The sequence below is a fragment of the Periplaneta americana genome, chromosome 11 (genome assembly GCF_040183065.1).
Source record: "Periplaneta americana isolate PAMFEO1 chromosome 11, P.americana_PAMFEO1_priV1, whole genome shotgun sequence".
NCBI classification, from domain to species: domain Eukaryota; kingdom Metazoa; phylum Arthropoda; class Insecta; order Blattodea; family Blattidae; genus Periplaneta; species Periplaneta americana.
This window is the reverse complement of record NC_091127.1, coordinates 163,867,086-163,888,311: the sequence shown is the minus strand read 5'-3', so window position 1 is coordinate 163,888,311 and position 21,226 is coordinate 163,867,086. Positions and strand designations below refer to the sequence as shown.

The 21,226-nt window shown below is 35.9% G+C and overlaps 1 protein-coding gene across 1 annotated transcript; it reads right to left on the bottom strand.

Annotated features, from left to right (window-relative positions):
* Positions 1–1,809: 1,809 nt before the first annotated feature.
* Positions 1,810–14,045, bottom strand: LOC138709551 (transient receptor potential channel pyrexia-like). The gene is made up of 3 exons (XM_069840407.1): positions 13,230–14,045; positions 7,129–7,208; positions 1,810–4,630 (listed from the first exon to the last, which is right to left on the bottom strand). The coding sequence occupies exons 2-3, from the start codon at positions 7,147–7,149 to the stop codon at positions 1,820–1,822; spliced, it is 2,832 nt and encodes a 943-aa protein (XP_069696508.1). The 5' UTR covers positions 7,150–7,208; positions 13,230–14,045; the 3' UTR covers positions 1,810–1,819.
* Positions 14,046–21,226: the final 7,181 nt, after the last annotated feature.

Here is a 21,226-nt window from a genome sequence, read left to right as displayed (position 1 = left end):
CATATATCTACACGTCATCCCTCCGTCTTCTTCCAAAACATTGGCAACAATTACCTCAGTAGTGATGTACGGTTTTGATTTCAGTCCTCCAGTGCGTTGGTTATCTTTTGTAGCAATGTGATCTTCACAGACACATCGAGACCATCGGGAAATGGTGCTAAGTTCTACTTTAGAGTCACCACACACTTCTATCGAAGCAATTCATAAATTTGCGACGTCGTATGTGCACGTAAAGTTTCTATTTCAATGAATGATCTTTGATCTCAGACATTGACGTGAACTGACAGATTTTCGTCGTGCATTTCAATCGCTTATCACAAAACAATTTTTAAGCAATTTAATTGAAATTGAACATAATCGTTCGGCATAACTGTCACTATTAACGCAATAAATGACAACCACGCGTATCCATGGATATGGCAGCGCATGCGCAGTGTGCATTACTTCTAGGATCACACTTGTTCAATTTTTCTTGAAATTGAAAAAGAGAGTAATCCTCTAAAATGTATAAGAAATGAACTAGTTAGAGTTGGAAAACGAAATCTACAATACAAACTACAAAAATACACTGAATATGAAGGAAAAATATGGAATATGAAATCTCTCACAGAGATCGCCAAATATAGTTGTGACAACTTGAAAAAAAATATTATCAAACTTATGAACAGAATATTTTTTTCTTTATTCACTATTTCACGAACTGATATGTCACCGACAGATCTATGTATATGAGAGGTAACTATCCTGAAAAGAACAAGTCTCTATCTTAAATCTATCCTATTGAAAAATATATTATATGTTAATATGTAATTATTTTTTTGTAATATAATTCAATGAAACTAATATACTATTTAGGAAAAATAAGAAATAATACGAAAGAAAATATAATTTACCTAATATAATATACTACGGTATATTTCACTTCCAATCAAAAAGTTTGTATAAAAATAAGATAAATACTTTATTTATTTATTTATTTATTTATTTACTTATTTATTTACTTATTTACTTATTTACTTACTTACTTATTTACTTACTTACTTATTTATTTACTTACTTATTTATTTACTTACTTATTTATTTACTTACTTATTTATTTACTTACTTATTTATTTACTTACTTATTTACTTGCTTATTTACTTGCTTATTTACTTACTTACTTGCTTATTTAGTTGCTTATTTACTTATTTATTTATTTATTTATTTACTTATTTATTTACTTATTTACTTACTTACTTATTTACTTACTTACTTATTTACTTACTTACTTATTTATTTACTTACTTATTTATTTACTTACTTATTTATTTACTTATTTATTTACTTACTTATTTATTTACTTATTTATTTACTTACTTATTTACTTACTTACTTATTTACTTGCTTATTTACTTGCTTCTTTACTTACTTATTTATTTATTTATTTATTTATTTATTTATTTATTTATGCCTATAACAGGGTAAAGCCCCAATTACAATACCCAGTAGAAATATTTGCTTAGAATGTAAAATTAACAAGTGATGGTGATATCATTGATCAAGATGATGATGATGATGATGATGATTTTGACACAAGTAACAATGATTATGATAGCGATCAATGATCATTTGACAGACATTTCCCTTCACTTAACTTAGGTTAAGTTGGTTTATATTTTCAGAAGTGGTGGCATTGTGAAGCACATTACAGAGACCTTGAATACTATACAGTGAATTTCTATTCCTTAAGCGGGGGTGTCTTCATATAAAATAAAAATTGCCAACTGGACTGAAAAAGGTTTGGTACCATACTCTTCAGCCTCATCAAGACCAAAAATCTTAAGATTTGGATTCATTTTTGGTAACGATCCCAATGGCTCTCTTTGTTATGACTGACTCCATCACGCCAATCTCCTCTCCTCTGGGGACACTACACAATTTGTTAGAGCATGGGTATAAATATAATCGTTTATGAGGCAGATCTCTGAAGAAAAAACAGAATTTCCTTAAAAAATCTTTCAATAACGAATATCTTTGATAACGAAGGAGCATGGTTTCAGTGTGAAACACTAATTTTGTTCTAACAACAAGGCTAAGAGTTTCGGCATCATCTTTAATGGCTTGAGTATCGCTGACTGCTAATCCGTTTAGTAAATTTAACAATGCCAGTGCGATCAGAAACACAAATAAAAAGTAGACAAAATGACTTGTGACTGGTGTCTCCGAGAACGGAAGATGTTTAGCTTCAAACTCGCCAGTAAACATGATGAAAGTATCAAATATGAACAACAAACTGTTTGATGTCTGATTAATGATGCCTGTAGAAAAGTAGGTGCCGTCACCTTCTTTATGTTTACCATGGAACAAAATGTTAAAACAAAGAGAAAATGCCAAAAATAATGGCAAGTAGCACAGTCCAAATTTTAGGAATGTCCTAGAAACTTTCTTCAACATTTCTAGCTGTACAGAAACACTGGGCAGGCGACCGATTACAAGCAAGAATTCCATCCATGCCAGAAGGATGGCGATAGAAGCGCTGTGATGCACTACGACGATGTTAGGACCGCAACAGTAGACGGATGTGGACAAGATTATGGATGCATCCAAGAGATTGCCCGGATTGTGTAAGTATTCGGTCCTGTCTATTGCAAATTGCATCACCTCCCTTAGTATGATGAGTGACAAAGATATCCACAGAGGTATGCTAGCAGCCATGTACGTTGATTCATCTGGAGAGATTTGGAGTTCAGCCGTTAGATTGTCATACTGTACGGAAGAATCAGGCGCCGTTCTTTTCCAATTCTCTTCATTATCTTCATTCCATGACATTAAGTCATTCACGAATAACATATGATGTGTTAATAGGACGAGGAATGTAGAATATAAAGCTATGTTGATGTAAAAAACCTTACAAGCTTTTTGCCACTTGAGAAACAGTATACTGGAAATGAGCGGATGTTTCAATAAGCCTCTGAATTCAGACATTTCACTCATTTTCAACAGTGGGTGCATTTCTGTGTTGGAGTGATATATTTCGGAACCTTCTGTCAAGGGAGGATAAAAGTTATATTTGAAAGTTAACATATAATCTGGACTTTTTGGACTCTTTGTGTTGCTTTCTATGCAGTCGTCGAAGAACATCTCCAGAATATGAGGATCGATGTATTGCAACGCTAGTTCACCTCCAGTTTCATACATAAAGTGAGCTCCCTGTCTTAGCAAAAGTAGCAATATTTCGTTCCTTCTTTGTTGAGCAGCAACATATAACGGAGTCCCCCTACCTTTTTGTGCATTTATATCTGAACCATACTTCAGTAAAGTTAACACTGCATTTTTATTGCCACAGAGCGCTGCAACATGAAGTGCTGTGTGTTCGTTTTTATTCCAGATGTTGACAGACGCGCCTGAAGAAAGAAGAACAAAAGCGAGGTCGAGATTCCAGCGAGCTGCTACGTGCAGGGGTGTGTCTCCTCTGGCATCTGGCGCATTCAACAAATCACGAGAATTCGCTTGTCCTTGCACAAGTAACAACACACATCTTTCCAAAGCGGAATAATTTTCGCCGTCACCACATTTGTTGAGTGCTAACCAATGGAACGCATTACCTTGAAACATTTTGTCCGCTGTAATGTCAATTTTAGTACTTTTATTAGCTAACAACACTTCCAAAGCTGCTACATTCAATCTCTCAGCTGTCATATGTAGAAGAGGTATTTCAGAAATATAGTTTGTTATGTTAGGATTGCCCTTTCTCTGTAATATAACGTCTACAAACTTTACCCTTTCCTTTATTAAGCAAGCTAGTTCCAAAATCGTACAGTGATAAGGCTCGTTGTACTGATGGTTAACTAGGTTCTGTTTGGTCCGTAATATTGAAATGAAATCAGGCAGTGAGTCACATTGGAGGGCTGCAAGCAGACGTATCTCCGCTTCTAATGAGTCAACATTCTCCTGTAATTCCTCTGGCAAGAACGACTCAAATTCAGGAAACAATTTCATAATAGTCTCTCTCACAGTGAATCCTGCATCTACTAATGAGTAATCTACATTCAGCCTGTGCTCGCCGTGATTCTGCAAGATAAACAGAACTCTTCTCTTGTGCGACTTCCTCAGTGCACGACCTAAAGCAGTGCATCCATAATAGTCCGGCCTGTTGACCTCCAGATCAGATCTCTTCAGAAGCAGTTCTAAGCATTTGAGGTACCTCTCCTCCGTACAGTCTCCTTCAACAATTGAATCCGCAGCCAGGTGGAAGGCGGTCCTTTCTTGGTTGTTCGTAGCATTCACATCAATACCAGCTGTGTTCAACAGAAGTTGCAATGTCTCATGATTGCCTTTTTTCGCAGCCATTTGTATCGCATTTCTGTTGTATCGCATGCATTGTACAACGTTCGAACTAGACCAGGTGAGAACCTCTTGTAGAGCTAGCACATTTCCACTTTCTGCAGACCAGTGGATTGGCTTTACTTTAGGGTCATTTCTGCTAGGGTCAAATTCCATATCCTCTAAAGCTTTCCTCACATCCTCCTTGTTGCCGCGTTTGCAAGCCTGTCTCAGGGCTGCCACATGTTCATCACTGTACCCATCTTTCTTGTCCTCTAGCAGCCGTTCAGAATTGTTTAAATGTTCGGTCTCCTCGTTTACGGATACCTGAAAACAATTGAAATTGAGGTTAAATTCACTAATGAAAAATCCCCTTTAAGAGGAGTGGGTAGTGATGCATGTGAGATTAAAAAATGTAAGTACAAATGTTTAGTTCAATATTTCTACACTTTTACTGCTCAAAGTGGAATAAAAATTTCCACGCTTATACAATCAATCTTTCTGAATTCAGTGTTACAAAAGGCAATAGTTAATTTCGTATCCAAGTGCAAAATAAAGGTCCTTACTGATAACCTCTTTTTCCACTTTGCTAAGTATACCTCACTCTTCAGGTGCACATTACTTGCTACAATATTCACTCATATACCTTGTATTTTTTTAAAGTTATCTAGCAATGTATATTGTAAATTCTAAAGCAAAATTTAGTAAATATTTACCCCTAGTGAAACAGAAAAAAAATATTGAACTTTGTATAACATTTTTTGTATTTTTTTTTCTCGTGTTATGTGTGTGATATTATTCAACCCGTAGGTCTACTGTGTAGAACACAGGCTGCAGAAAACACTATTTCTTGCAAATTGATTCAATAGTTTCGGAGAAAAATATACTTAAGTTTCAAAATGTTAACTTATGGAAAACTGCATTTAAAAAAAAAGAGGATATATGAATTACATGTTATAGAGTGTTAGTTGGGAGGCCGAAGGAAAAAAGACCTTTGGGAAGGCCGAGACGTAGGTGGGAGGATAATATTAATATGGATTTGAGGGAGGTGGGATATGATGATAGAGACTGGATTAATCTTGCTCAGGATAGGGACCAATGGCGGGCTTATGTGAGGGCGGCAATGAACCTCCGGGTTCCTTAAAAGCCAGTAAGTAAGTAAGTATATGAATTACATGCACCGCCAAATTTAAAGATGCCATTTAAAAGGCTTATCTGCAGAAATACTCCCACAATATTTGTATTGATTTAAAGAGTAAGTTTTGTACTTTTCTTAAAACACAAAAAAAAATCGAATTTTTGACCCCTAATCACTACCTGGTTCCCTTAATCAATTTCATAAATGCAGATGTGACAAAGTCAAAATAATAAATATTCTGTGTGACTTGAATTGTGGTTTTCTGTTAACGAAAAGTGACTTATATCATGCAAGTCTGGCTTTCAGGTAACGCTGTCTGTGAGGCTGACTTGAATAATTTAAAGGGAAATATTTTTCCGAGGTCGGGTAGCAAACCCGGAACCTTTGGGTGAATGCGCCACCCCACTACCGACTGAGCTACCCAGAAACTGTACCAGACACCGTCTCGCGTAGATAATATTGTTGTATTGTTTGTTTAGTCAACTATATGAAGACAGGTCTGAACCTCACAAGTGATACCAAGAATGGACCAATTATGGAGCAACTAAGCCAGGAGGTAATGGGATAGGGTGACCAGTTCCTTTCTTGCTCCATTGCATACATCTCCGATTATATTTCAGCTACTTATTACACTAGTCAGACTTCAGATGCATACAAACAAATTGTTCTTTCTCTGAAATGTATCGACAAGTGTACTGTCTGAAAATACAGTAGAACTTGATTATAACGACATCCAAGGGACCTTAAAAATTATGTTGTTATGAACGAGTGTCGTAGTAACCAAGATTCACATTATCAATCTACAGTAGTTAGATAGAAAACGAAAAATAACAAACTTAATAATAAGACTTATTTTAGATCTATGTATTGATTTTTAAGCCTATCATGAAGATAATAAAATACAAGTAGGCCTGCAATTATAAATACAGTATTCTGTATTAAAACAGTTTGTTCAGTACTCACCAAACTACTTTACTTAGAAGTGAAGTAATCAGTCATTTTACTCTGTTGTCTTCTACTTGCCCAATACACACTTTCTAGGGCTAAATTACGTTCTATGTTCATAATTTCAGTTGCTATTTCACAGCTCCCTTCCTAGCTTCATAGAACATGTTCTTAATTTTAATGACTTCTAAAGCGTCACTCACTTCTTTAAGTGGCCATACTGCGTTAAAATGCGTGTACTTAGTGAAAACTTCCTGTCGAAACTGATCTAATACCGCATGAATTCGGGCAGGTTACAATTGGATGGGGAATCCGCCTGCCTTCCAGAGGTCTATGACAGAAGGGGACAGTATAGAATTTGTCAGGGCCAGATTTCAACAAAATATTTCTTAAAATACTTTCGTTCTTAGAATATCTTATTCCAAATTGAGATTTAAAATGACGTTATATGCGAGGTAGACGCATATGCGTTTGTCGTATTAAGCAAGGTAGAAAAGATTATGTCTTATGGGGAATTAGTTGGGACCACAGAATATTTGACGTTATAGGCCATGTGTCACACAAAACGAGGTCGCTATAATCAAGTTCTACTGTTTAGGCCTATCTACATATTAGCCAGAATCTCCATCAGAGGATTGTTGTTGTGTTATTAAATTAAAAATATGTTACAGAGAGTCTTCAAGAAAGCTCCTGTCTCCAGTTCAAAAATGAAAATGTGCAATTTGATGCGTCATGTTCTTACCATCTCCAGTTGTTCCGCCATCTTTTCTTCTCGATATGCGTTGTAGACCAGTTGTTGTTAAGGAGCGGATAAATCTGGATCTGCGACAGAATAATAAATGATTTTTGTTAGTCCTACCACAAAAGTTTTAATTTTTCTTCTTTCTTTATTTATATGATTTATTGTCATGATTAATAACTCCAAAGTATCTTTCAATAAAGTAATTCGTCAACACGGGTTCTTATCCTATATGTGGGTTAATGATTATTTATAAAAGTCTTAGAAAAAAGTTTTGTCGTATCTATTGGTGGTGGAAATGTTTTAAGTTTTGACGCGCGATTTACACGAGTACGTTTGTATGTGGCTGTCACCATCGACTTGAAGCCGAGCGGCTGTAAGCCCCTCGTCGGTCTGCCTATGTCATTAGCGTGCTAGCTTGCAGTGTCCGGTGACCGCATTCGATTCCCATTTCACTCTATCTTATTATGAAGTTAACCTACAAAACTTTAATTGTGACTTCTTACTAAAAATAAACGCTTACTAATACAATACTTGGATTATTTGCATTTTAAGTACAATGTCTCCCTTTTTATAATAACCCATTAGCTACTGTATGCTCAATTTTCTCCACGAACATGAGTTTTATTCATATGGGGGTTAGATTTATATTAGGTAAGATTGTTTTCAATGCTTACCTAAACGTTGTTTCTTTTATAGAAAACTTATTAGTTCATTACCTTGAGACAAGTTTATTTCTGTGACCTAAACTTCATAATTACTGTATAATTGGTTGTTCGTAGCATTCACATCAATACCAGCTGTGTTCAACAGAAGTTGCAATGTCTCATGATTGCCTTTTTTCGCAGCCATTTGTAGCGCATTTCTGTTGTATCGCATGCATTGTACAACGTTCGAACTAGATCAGGTGAGAACCTCTTGCAGAGCTAGCACATTTCCACTTTCTGCAGACCAGTGGATTGGCTTTACTTTAGGGTCATCTCTGCTAGGGTCAAATTCCATATCCTCTAAAGCTTTCCTCACATCCTCCTTGTTGCCGCGTTTGCAAGCCTGTCTCAGGGCTGCCACATGGACATCACTGTACCCATCTTTCTTTTCCTCTAGCAGCTGTTCAGAATTGTTTAAATGTTCAGTCTCCTCGTTTACGGATACCTGAAAACAATGTCGCTTCTTTTCCTTACATCAGTGATGTCAACGAGAGCGCAAACGTGCTGATAGCCCGTATGCCCTGATCAAAGCATGTAAGGCACGCAGGTACAAGTCACTGGTGAATGTAAGGGTTGTACATTACACATTGACGAAGAAGTCGTTCAGTAAGTTCAGACTGACTAGACTTTTAACTTCTTATGTAAGTGAAAGATGAGTTGATGCTCTTTGTTGGTTTGTGGAAATTATTTAGTTACAAAGACAAGCAGTGTCGAACTCCTGAAATTATTAGTTCATCTACAGAATGATATAATATTCAAATTAGTTTGCTTTTATTGATATTAAATAGTAGTAAATGTAAGTGAAGATGTATTGTAGAGCTTCTTCCTCACAGCATTGTATTTATGTTTACAGAGTAAAGCACAAACAAAAGTGTGTGTTGCTAATGGAGTAGACTCGTTACATGTCAGTTAGGAGCTGTGTCTATAAATTGTACAGATTTTCGTACATAAATTCTCAGTTTGACGATGTTTCTTACCGTTACGATATTGTTCTGTCCAAGTTTTTTTTTTTTTTTAATTGCGTGAATATTTATCAGAATTCATAATATAAAATAGAGACAGTCCAGAACTAGTTGACTCTACATGGATCAAGGAACTTAACTTTCTCAAGGATATATTCGAGCATCTGAACGTTTTGAATTTGAGATCGCAAGGAAAGAATCAATTAATTTGTGTCGACAGATATTGTTAAAAGTTTTGAGATGAAGATTTCATTGTGGACGTCATAGATCTCACAGCATAATTTTTACAATTTCAACGCCTTCAGTCATTGAACTTCTACTCAACAGTATAAAATAATGCAATGTTTAAAAAAATCTCTGGAAAGTGATACATAGACGATTTTATGCTCGATCATGCCGAAATGTAGTAATTATACACCTGGTAGCAGTCCTTTAATGCATGTCATTAAAGTACACCTATTCATTAACGTTCAGGTTTTCGATTTTTCTCGGATATGCAATCGAAAGACAACGAGGAAAACGTCACGGAGGCTGGAAATCCAATACTGTCGCAGAAGGTTATGTTCTGTTACTATAATAATTAGCGTTAATTGTAAATAATATTCAAATAAATTCAATTTGTCATCTCGTTTTTCAATTCTAAATCAAATTCCAGGTTATATCAAAATTAGTTCATGTTATTCTCTAGATTGTAGCAAGGTCAATGACATTATTGTTCCTCGAAAAAAATCAATACTTTCGCGTCTGCACACATCTTACAATTTACGAGCTATGCACAAGGTCACTTCCGCTCTCCAGTCAGATACGAATAAAATGAATACTTCTGAATAATTTCAAGTTAGAAATGTGGTCGAGCATAAAAAGTCGTTGAAATTTGCCTATAATGGTCATTAAGAGGCTCGTATGAAAATTATGAAACTCGCTTGCGCTCCTTTCATAAACAAACATACTCGCGTCTTAATTACAATCATTATAGGCTCGTTGCATAATGTACTATTAAGATATTGACCTGATCCAGCCCATCAAACTCAGAAAATATACCAACACAGTTACAATTGAATATCTAAATTGACTAACATTACAAGTCCAAAATTTATTTTATTTCTTCATTTTAGTAGGTAAGTTTAAGACGCTTTATCAACATTTTATTTAGCGTCTGAATGAGATGAAGGTAATTGGGAGAACATAGCTATAAAAGCTGTTGCTATTGTTAGGAATAAAATGACTAGGCCTACACCTACTGATCGTGTATAAATGTTATGTTTTATTTAACGACGCTCACAACTGCAGAGGTTATATCAGCGTCGCCGGTGTGCCGGAATTTTGTCCCGCAGGAATTATTTTACATGCCAGTGAATCTACTGACATGAGCCTGTCGCATTTAAGCACACTTAAATGCCATCGACTTGGCCCGGGATCGAACCCGCAACCTTGGGCATAGAAGGCCAGCCCTATACCAACTCGCCAACCAGGTCGACATCATGTATATTTATAAAACAATAACTAAAAAACTATTTAAATCCTTCAAAATCGGGAAACAAAAAATCTATAATATAATTTAATAAACCCTGTAATGCCGGTGAAATCAGTCCGGGGTCCAGCACCGAAAGTTACCCAGCATTTGCTCGTATTGGGTTGAGGGAAAACCCCGGAAAAAAACCTAACCAGGTAACTTTCCCCGAACCGGGAATCGAATCCGGGCCACCTGGTTTCGCGGATAGACACGCTAATCGTTACTCCAAAGTTGTGGACTCCAAAATTTATAAATTTCGACTCCTTTACCCAACAAGTTGTGTTTTACATAGGCTATCACTCTGTAAAGAAAAATATCTCAAGTCCGACTCTAAGCCTGTGTTTTTGGATCATACAAATATTTATTTCAATACTTATAATGCAAGCCTATATAGTTTCTTTGCGGTCCTGAAAAATTTACTTCACTGGACTTGGGATATTAGCCAATTCAGGTCTTCCATTATAAATTACTTTGCTGCAAGAAACAACATTTCACCGGATATAAGATGGCTGGTGTCGGCAAAAATCAGAAAAAAAAACACTTCTGAATTACGCGAGAAGTCAGGAATTTAAATTTGTTTGTAGAAGTGTGATGATGCTCATATAAGTAGTAGGCCTACATGATTATGTAACAGTTAATAACAATAATTAGGCTAATTATAGGCCTCATTATGTAAAACTGCTTAAGTTAAAGAGAAGCTATGTTTATTATTTGTTATATCCTACTATTTTATAATTAATTGCATTTATTAGAGATACATGCGCAAAACATGCTTTTATTTCTTGTTTTCTTATATAAGTGTAACACATTATCTATGACTGAAGAACAGTTTAATTCATCTTGCAGTGGTAGGCCAGTAGAGTTCATTTTGCTCACCCCTTCTATTTCACCGCTACTGCCTAAAAAACAGATTCATTGGAACCAGTGAGCGCTTGGTAGCACGTAGAGTCTTTCACGTGCTCTGACCTTGATATCCCTGCCTTATATTGTAATTCATGTGCAGTTATAAATTTTGTATGTTCTCATATTGTGTTAGTAAATTATTATTATTATTATTATTATTGTTACGAAGTAATTTGTAAATATTATTGCTCTGTTTAACTGGTTATAATAGGCCTAACATATGGTAAGTTTCGAGCTTGAGAGACGATAGATATCTACATTGTACGCTTATTCTGACCAACAAAACTTTTCCGTTTGTCTTTCAACCGAACGCTTATTTTCTTTCTTGCTCAGCCTCTATTCCAACAGCTCCAACTAACATGGTATGTGTATGAGGGAACTTTCCAACTTCTATGTAAACACAGTTTTATCCTGTATGAACGAAATTTCAAAGTTAATGTGTCTGAAATTAGAACTCTAATAATCACAATACGAAGAGAAGACAGAAACGGTAGTATTTAGGACAGGAGGCAGGCTCACTTAAGCAGAAAACGTGAAATGTAACGAGAAATTCCTCAAGAGAGTAAACGACTTCAAATACTTGGGTCCTACAATACAGACAACAGGGAAGAGTTTCAGAATCCACATTAGAACAAGAACGGTGGCTGCAATTATTATGTATCAATAAATGCACTCCATCCATCCATCCATCCAACCTACCTACCTACCTACCTACCTACCTACCTACCTACCTACCTATCTACCTACCTACCGTATCCTATCTATCGCATCCCATCTATCGTATCCCATCCATCCATCCATCTATCGTATCTTATCTATCGTATCCATCCATCCATCCATCCACCCACCCACCCACCCACCCACCCACCCACCCACCCACCCACCCACCCACCCACCCACCCACCCACCCACCCACCCACCCATCTATCTATCTATCTATCTATCTATCTATCTATCTATCTATCTATCTATCTATCTATCTATCTATCTATCTATCTATCTATCTATCTATCTATCTATCTATCGCATCCCATCCATCCATCTATCCATCCATCTATCGTATCCCATCCATCCATCTATCGTATCTTATCTATCGTATCCATCCATCCACCCACCCAACAACTCTCCCACCTATCTATCTATCTATCTATCTATCTATCTATCTATCTATCTATCTATCTATCTATCTATCTATCTATCTATCTATCTATCTATCTATCTATCTATCTATCTATCTATCTATCTATCTATCTATCTATCTATCTATCTATCTATCTATCTATCTATCTATCTATCTATCGATCCATCCATCCATCCATCCATCCATCCATCCATCCATCCATATCTATCTATCTATCTATCTATCTATCTATCTATCTATCTATCTATCTATCTATCTATCTATCTATCTATCTATCTATCTATCTATCTATCTATCTATCTATCTATCTATCTATCTATCTATCTATCTATCTATCTATCTATCTATCTATCTATCTATCTATCTATCTATCTATCTATCTATCTATCTATCTATCTATCTATCTATCTATCTATCTATCTATCTATCTATCTATCTATCTATCTATCTATCTATCTCCCTGACAATCTGCATTCCATTCTTTACTTTTCGTCAGTTTATTTAATTTAACTACAGATAATGAAGAGAAATTCTGTGTTTATTTGAAATATTTACTCGTAATTCGTGAGAGGATAAGAGAGTAACCGACTAAATCAGGGACGTCAAAACGGCTGAATTACGTGCCCATACTACAAGCAATACAAATCCAACCAGGCTCGCTTATCAGCAAGATAAAGTACAATCATCTCTCTTAAGAAAGTGTTGTGCAAGTTTTGATATTCCTGGACTAAATCACCATCATTATCATCTTTGTTTTTGACCTATGGCCATAAATCAATGAATGAAATAGTGAGTGAGTGAGTGAGTGAGTGAACAAGTAATTAAGAAGTAATAAAACCAAAATAATATACTCGTATGCCTTTGGTAGGCCTACTTACGTGATATATCAATTCCCGCTGCAGCAACGTCGATGCGCCCAGTGGACAGTAACTTAACTTTGCGACTGTAACTTGTTTGCAGAGTAATAACTCCTCTTCATTGCAATTAAACTCTGAAAGGTTCGCGAGATCACACTGTCTTACAAAAATAACTCACCAGCCTTCATTTCTATTGGAGGAAAAGAAAAGTCGGTGTTATCAATATGTTTATCATCTTCTTACGTGATTAATATTCTCGACATAACAACGTTCTCAAGATTTAGAGGAAATTATGAAAATAACATGATCCTGCAGACGTTATGTCATGTGTATGGGGCTCAGAGCCTGAGAAACTTGTGGTGATTAATTACAGCTATTATAAACTTTGCGGATAAGGTGCGGGCAGCGAGCTTGTAGTGAATTAAACTGATAACGTCAAACTGGAGGAACCTTTGTATTTCTGTTTACTTGCACAACCAACAAGTAACGTACCACGTTCGGTTGTCCACACCTGTGGAGTAACGATTAGAGCAGAGGTCTCCAAAAATCGTATCGTTATTCGTGCTCTCGATTCTGCCCGCCTAACACACTGTGCTGTAAGGCTAGAGAAGGGGAAGAGACTCGTACCTCAACAGATAGGAGCGGTCAGTGGGGGATCGCGGCAACGGTCTGCTTTTGTTTACAAATAATAGTATCAAAGGAATAAGAAATATCATACTTTCGTATATTATTTTGACATATACTATGAAGCTGGAGCCCCTTCTGCTGCTATTGACACAGGTCATTGCAAATTCAACCTCTTCTGTTCATTGGTGCTTTTCAGTGTCTGGAAAAGATCTTCTCCAGTTATATTTAGCAATTATGGACATCTAGAAGACATTCAGACACAGTAAAATGTTCATTAACTCCTCGAATGAAAATGGCTAGATGAGCTTCATCATTTCTATCTGTTCTTTCGTCCAATGTAAGTGAGTAAGCTACAAACTGGTTAGTTGTGGTTTCGACTTCAGATTCAATTAAATTTACAATCCTGAAATTCATTCTCTGAACTGTAATTGGAAACAATTTAATTTTCTTAAACTCTGACTTTGTTCTGGGCACAGTATTTTAGTAACGTCCTGTATGCACGATTTTACAATGATGCTTCTGTAAAGGGCTTCATTGATTTTCCAATATTCCAAGCTAGAACATATCTAGCAAGAAGCTGTTTTTGTTTAAGACTCAGAACACGTGTATGATTTGTTTTTGTATTTTCTTGTTTTATATTTATCAAAATATTTGTAGCCCTAAGCATTTCACCTAAAATTAAACAAAAAACTATAAGATTGTCATGCGGAACTTGGTGTAAACGTAATGTAATATACTGATTATTATGTATAACCAACAGTTATACAGATAGCCCCAAAATAAATTATTTTCACATATCCAACATGCCTGTAAATGTATGATATTCTTTGTGAAAAGCCGAGTATTGTCGTCGAATGTTGAATTTTAACACACCCTTAAGAATTTTCGAACAAATTAAGCATTTCACATTCTCCCCACTAATACAAAAAAATTCTCTTTCTCTTCATCCTTGAATGTACTACGTCCATGATTAGAAGACATTGTGAAACGGTGGAACACTCCGACCAACACGATGATAATGGCAGTCCGCCACTGCTCTTCGTTTGCGCATAAACATTGCGTACAGTACAGGTGGGGATGGGTGAGGCGGAGCGCGCTCATTACGTACTGGCTTCGATTCCGTTCAGGGGCTTACTCGCGAGTACGGTTTTGGAGACGTCTGGATTAGAGCGTCTGACCGAGAAATCAGATGGCCTGGGTTCGAATCCCGGCCAGAATAAGTTCCGTGGTTGAGGTTTACTCCGAGGTTTTCCCTCAACCCAATACAAGCAAATGCTGGGTAAGTTTCGGTGCTAAAAAAAAAAAAAAAAAAAAAAAAACAAGTATTAAAGTTGCTCCAGTTCGAATGCTGAAATAATCGATAGGATGCGTAACGATATATGGGCCGCGACTAATTTATAGTATATCGATTGCGTCGCTCTTTCGACGATCGATAGTTAGCAGCAGTGATATAAACAGACGATAACTGGTAAGAATGAATACGGCGACAATAAGACAAGACACTTTATTGTTATTATTAACACTAGCCTTACGTCATTCACTGTCAGGTTCTGCATCAATGCTATCATTTGTCACAGATTCACATTCCTCCTTATCCCCGTCCCATAAAATGTCGTCTTCTGTCCCATCGATTGCATTTGATATGCCGTTCTTCAAGAAACTTTTTTTTAACTATTTCGCGCTATCATGTTCCACGCCCGTGTTATCCAGTCACATATCACTTTCTCATGACCACCGGTTGCCATCCACTCTTGTAATTCTTGAATGATCTGTTTATACACGCGTCTATAGGTTGAAACACTGATGTAAGACCACCAGGGATAACAGCGATATCAGTTTTTTGACTCCGAAAGAATTTTCTTTGTGTTGTCGCCTAAGTAAAGTCCCATTCACAATGAAAATTAAACGTAACCGTAACATAAACACAGACGTTTGCGGCCAGGCTACCAAATGGGATCATTCACAATGATTCACATAAACACTAACATTAACATTACCGTTAGACGTTAACATGAAAGTTTGCAAACTCCAAACTTTCATGCTTATGCTTACGCCAAATTTCTTGGCTTAAAAATTGATAATGTGTTAAATTGGAAAAATCATATTAAAGAAATTACCCCCAAACTAAATTCAGCTTGTTTTGCTATTAGATCTATGCAAAAGGTAGTAAATATCAATACCTTAAAAACAATATACTTTGCATACTTCCACTCGGTAATGAGTTTTGGAATAATATTCTGGGGAAATTCCACAGATAATAACAATATATTTCTATTACAAAAAAAAAGAGTAATTAGAATAATGGTAGGTGCCAAATCTAGGGTCGTGTAGGACTATTTAAAAAAAACTACAAATAATGCCCATGGCTTGTCAGTATAACTTTTCATTAACAAACTTCCTTGTATGTAATCGTGAAAACTTTGCCAAAAAATAAATACCCGAAGCTTCGTTCTTTCGCTTGCTCTGTTGAAGCCATGTTCGCTACAACTTACGTTTGTGAAAAATTATTTTCAACAATTAAAATAGTAAAAACCAAATTTAGATCACGACTGACACACAAATACCTTCGTGATCAACTACGACTGTCATTAAGTGACATAATTCCTGATTTTGAAACTTTGTCGCAGAGACATTCTGAAGACAGTTAATTTTAGGTTGTGATATTGTTCATTTATTGTTCATTTCTTTCTTCGTTACACGTACTAAACATTAGTTTGTAGCCTTGTACTGTATAAAATTATATTTAAGTGCTTGACGTAAGGAAAATTAAAATCCGTTAATAAGTCAGACAGTTGCTTCACTTCCCCTTCGGGTGTCCGCCTCCCTCCATAGGTGCTATGCACGTTGCAGGTTACACAGTGGCTCGGCGCACGATTACATTTTCGCCACCACTGATCTAGATACATGGACACTGTCAGAAGAGAGAAATATAAGATACTAAAATACAATAGCCTATTCAAAGGACTATCATAATAGTACATTATGCAACGAGCCTATAATGATAGTAATTAAGAAGCGAGTATGGATGTTTATGAAACGAGCGCAAGCGAGTTTCATAATTTTCATACGAGCTTCTTAATTACCATTATAGGCGAGTTTCATACGACTTTTTATGCTCGACCATATTTCTAACTTGAAATTATTCAGATGTATACATTTTATTTGTATCTGACAAGATCGGAAGTGACCTTGTTCTAGGTCGTGAATTGTGGGATGTGCGCAGACGTGAAAGTATTGATTGTTTCCGAGGAACAATAATGTCATTGACCTTGATGTAATCCCGTTAAACTTGATATAACCTTGATTATTGAATTCGACATTGAAAAACGAGATGACAAATTGAATTTATTTGAATATTATTTGCAATTAACGCTAATTATTATAGTAACAGAACATAACCTTCTGGGACAGTAGGCCTATTGGATTTCCAGCCTCCGTGACTTTTCGCTAATTCTCTTTCGATTGCATATACGAGAATAATCGATACTTGCGGTTTTATAACGGTACAAAGCTGACTTGTCATTGGCTGAACACCTGTAAGCTGAGTTGTCATTGGCTGAACACCTGCACTTTAATGAGTAGGTGTACTTTAATGACATGCATTAAAGGACTGCTACCAGGTGTATAATTACTACATTTCGGCATGGTCGAGCATAAAACTCTTTAAAACTGTAAAAAGGATTAGTAACTATAAATTTGCGAATAACAGTCCTAAATCTAATCAAACTAACATAATGAGCTCAACAGGTAGTTTATTAAATATATCCAAAGAAAGTGTGTTAAAATATATATTTGATATAGTCAAACGTAATGATAAATATCTGTTTTATTGGAGTACATACCTAAATTGTTCTTAATTTCTAATAGGCTAGTAAATATAAGCAAGTTAATAAATGTAAGTATCCCTTCATGTATATACAATGACTTACAATGTGCGTCAGGTGCCGAACTGGTTAAAATACGAATAAAAACTATCCCAAAACGAGTTCAATCCATTTTTATGAAAAGACTGGACTGGTTTTTTTATCCACAGGTCTACGGACTGAGCGAGTTTTCAAGTGACATGCACAATAATACAACCTTTTAAACAAGGATTGACGTTGTTCTGGAAAGAAAAAAAAGCTTAAAATATGGTAGCGGACTCAAACATAATCATATACAGCGTGAGTCACGAGGAAAGGTACATGGTTTGAGAGGTGATAATATTGGTGATTCTGAACAAAAAAGTTTATATGAACATTTATCCAGTTCTTAACGGTTTCGGAGAAAACTAATCGAAACAATGATGAACGGGAAAAGTGCAGGTGATAATAAAATAAAACATTGTTACCTTATATTCTGTCTAATTGTATACTTTTTCCTTACAGAACATGTTGAAAAGTCCACCGTTAACTTCAGTGCACTTTGCAGCTCTTGGAGACAGATGCTGTGTTGCTGATCTGAGCTGATTCGGACATTCCTTTACTAGAGCAGAAGCATGTAAAATGGGAGCGAGAATTTCATCCCTAATTTCCACTTTGCGCTTGTAGACTTCGCTCTTAAGCCAACCCTACAAACAGTAATCCAATTAAGTCGGGTGACCTCGGTGGCCAGGAAATGACTACCGCGACCGATCCAATGCTCATTCTGCATTTAAATGGCCAATAAAATAAATACTACAACCTAATGTCGTTTTTGTTGCGTCCGCATTTGAGTTGGGTCATTCCATGCAAAATAGTATGTTTTTGAACCATCATGTCTCAAAAATTAAAAATATTGCAGTGGGTTATTTTGTATGTTCTAAATATGAATTTCACGCAATATTTTATTTATATCCTTCATAGTTTGGCAGCAATCAGCATTTGATATTTTGGTTTAGCAAAGAATACGGCTTCATTAATTGAAGTTTTCTTACTACGTAAAAGAAGATGGAAATGTGATTTCACTGCAATGCAACTCAAAAAAGGAGAGCCTGGTTTATAAATGCTCTCAAAATGAAAAATATACATATAATTTTTTTAAATAGTTATCCGCCGTAAACTAATTTAAAAAATACAAATCACAAAATGCAATTCATTTTTACAGACGAAAAAAAAAACATGTGTTTAATTCTTTAGGGTATATTCATTCCACTGTGAAAATTTGAGAATGTTGACTTAAATATAACGCCAGTTTTTAATAAAAATACCTCAACGGAACAAAGGAGCTCAGCAGGTGGGCTCTCCCGTCGTACAGAATGCAGCGCGATCAAGGTCAGGGAGACGTATACACTGTTTGATTGAGATTACTCATCGTTGACGTCTCGCGAACGCTGCGACCGCCACATATAGCAAGCGATTTTCAACATCAGAATAAAAATTAGTAATGTTATTAATTCAATTATTCATAGGTGTTTTGAGATACCGCCATAAAACTTGGGAGATAGATTAAGAATAAGATTTTCTTAAATACGAATAAAATTCGCATGAATTTAAATTGTTGCGTTCAAATATAATAGTTTCTTTTTTTTTTTTTTAATGAGATGCTTTTATGAGCATCCCTTAATATTATTCCAATTAGGCTTTAAGGTATTAAAATATAGCAGTTCAGATTTACAATGGCGTCTCTTTAGTTTCGATGCCACTTCATATAGGGTGTCTAGAATATTTTAAAATTTTAAATGATGGATAACATGTAACTGTCGCCCATTTTTAGTCATCCGTATGACTAAAATATTAATGATATGGCGATCATAGTTGAGTTTCATTTATTTTATAATAAGATTATTATATTAAAAGCCCAAAAAAAAAACTTTATGACATCACTGACATATTCTTAAAATTTTGTATGGAGTGACCCAGTTCTGATGGACAAAGATTGACGCTCGTGATTTTTCAAACAGCTGCATGTGAAACACACTTAAGAACAGGGCATATGTTCATATGAACTTTTTTGTTCAGAATAACCAATATTACGACTCCTCACAGCATGTACCTTTCCTCCTAACGCACCCTGTATGCGAGGGTCATTTCATGTCATGGAAACTATGTTACATGTTGCGAATAACCGAAAATGTGGTTAGTTCAGTATATACGTTTCAAAACCTGTTGTACAGGGACACCATTTTATTTTTACTAACATTTTTAATATTAATTTGGATCAACGCCGTTTCCTACCCCCCTTCCACAACTGGAGTTCGATGATACTGGCGTAATATACAAACAAATTACTTTACTAGGTATAGGAGGGAAGAAAAGTAGTTCATCCATTTACGCAAACTAGCAAATATTGCGCTTTTGAGTTTGAGCATTTTCATCAGGTTTTTGTTTAATCAAAATACAGTACAGTATTTTACTCGTGATTTTACTCACGAACTGACCTGTCCATGTGGACGTATTCATTATGCAGTTTATATTATACTGTCTACAGCACATTAGCGTACAATATAGAGAATGAAGTTAAATAGAAAAATAATCATAATATGGATATTTAAACACATTTTTAAAATGGTGGCCGTTCATTTCGATACAGCCTTCAGTTCTAATGTGCATATTATCGCACTATAGACTATTGTACCTATTCCCAATTACCAGTTTCGTCCTTCGTACTAGTAACTCATGTTGAAATAATTCTGTATCTACTCTGTAAAAGAGTACCTTACGTACTGTAAATTCAATCTTCACTTCTGCCCAATCCGAAAAGATAAAATTACTCAGACATGCTATCTACTGTCCGTCCAAGTGGTTATGTCGTAGGGTCGTAGAAAGGGAGGAAATCACGTGACAGTTAATTACTTAACGAGCCCCTTTTATTTAAGTTATTTTAAACAGTTACATAATATTACGTAGACGTCCAATTCCTAACAGAAATTAATGTTTTCAGAAAAGAGCTAAGACAGCCCAGCCACTAGCTGGCGAATAAAATCTTGTGGGGGAACCGGGATACGACGTAGGTAAATGGGCGACAGTAGCTGTGCGAAAATGATTCAATATTGAAAGCTTTTTCGTCACTGGAAAACGCGAACATATTTTTGGAACGTACTGTTTACTATGACCGTAAGGCTACTATGACTGTATATGCAGTCTTGGATCTGTGTGCAGGACGGTTGAAGTTCATTAGTAGAAGGGGTGGGAGTGAAGTACATTCAAAAACTCAGGTACAATAAAAATTGAAGTAAAAATAAAATGATGTTCCTGTACACTGTACAGGATGCCACCGCCAGATTGCATCTGTGTGCATTGGTGGCTAGTTGACAGGACACGCAAAAGTTAGTATGCTATACTAAAAGCCAGGTTATGAACCGACTAAACCGGAAGCAACGTTCTGTTCCTCGCTTTCTGAGCTCTGTTGCCACATAGTGGCGCAAGATTCAAAGCGTGTTCAGCGTTTGTCACCGATATGTTTAAAATAACTACTGTATATAGTTCTCGATA

Bases quoted from the DNA above. Each gene is read 5' to 3' on its own strand.
- LOC138709551 (XM_069840407.1), bottom strand. From the start codon at position 7,149: ATGGCGGAACAACTGGAGATG. The intron at 4,631-7,128 runs GTAAGAACATGA...AATTGTTTTCAG, and splicing joins TGGCGGAACAACTGGAGATG to GTATCCGTAAACGAGGAGAC.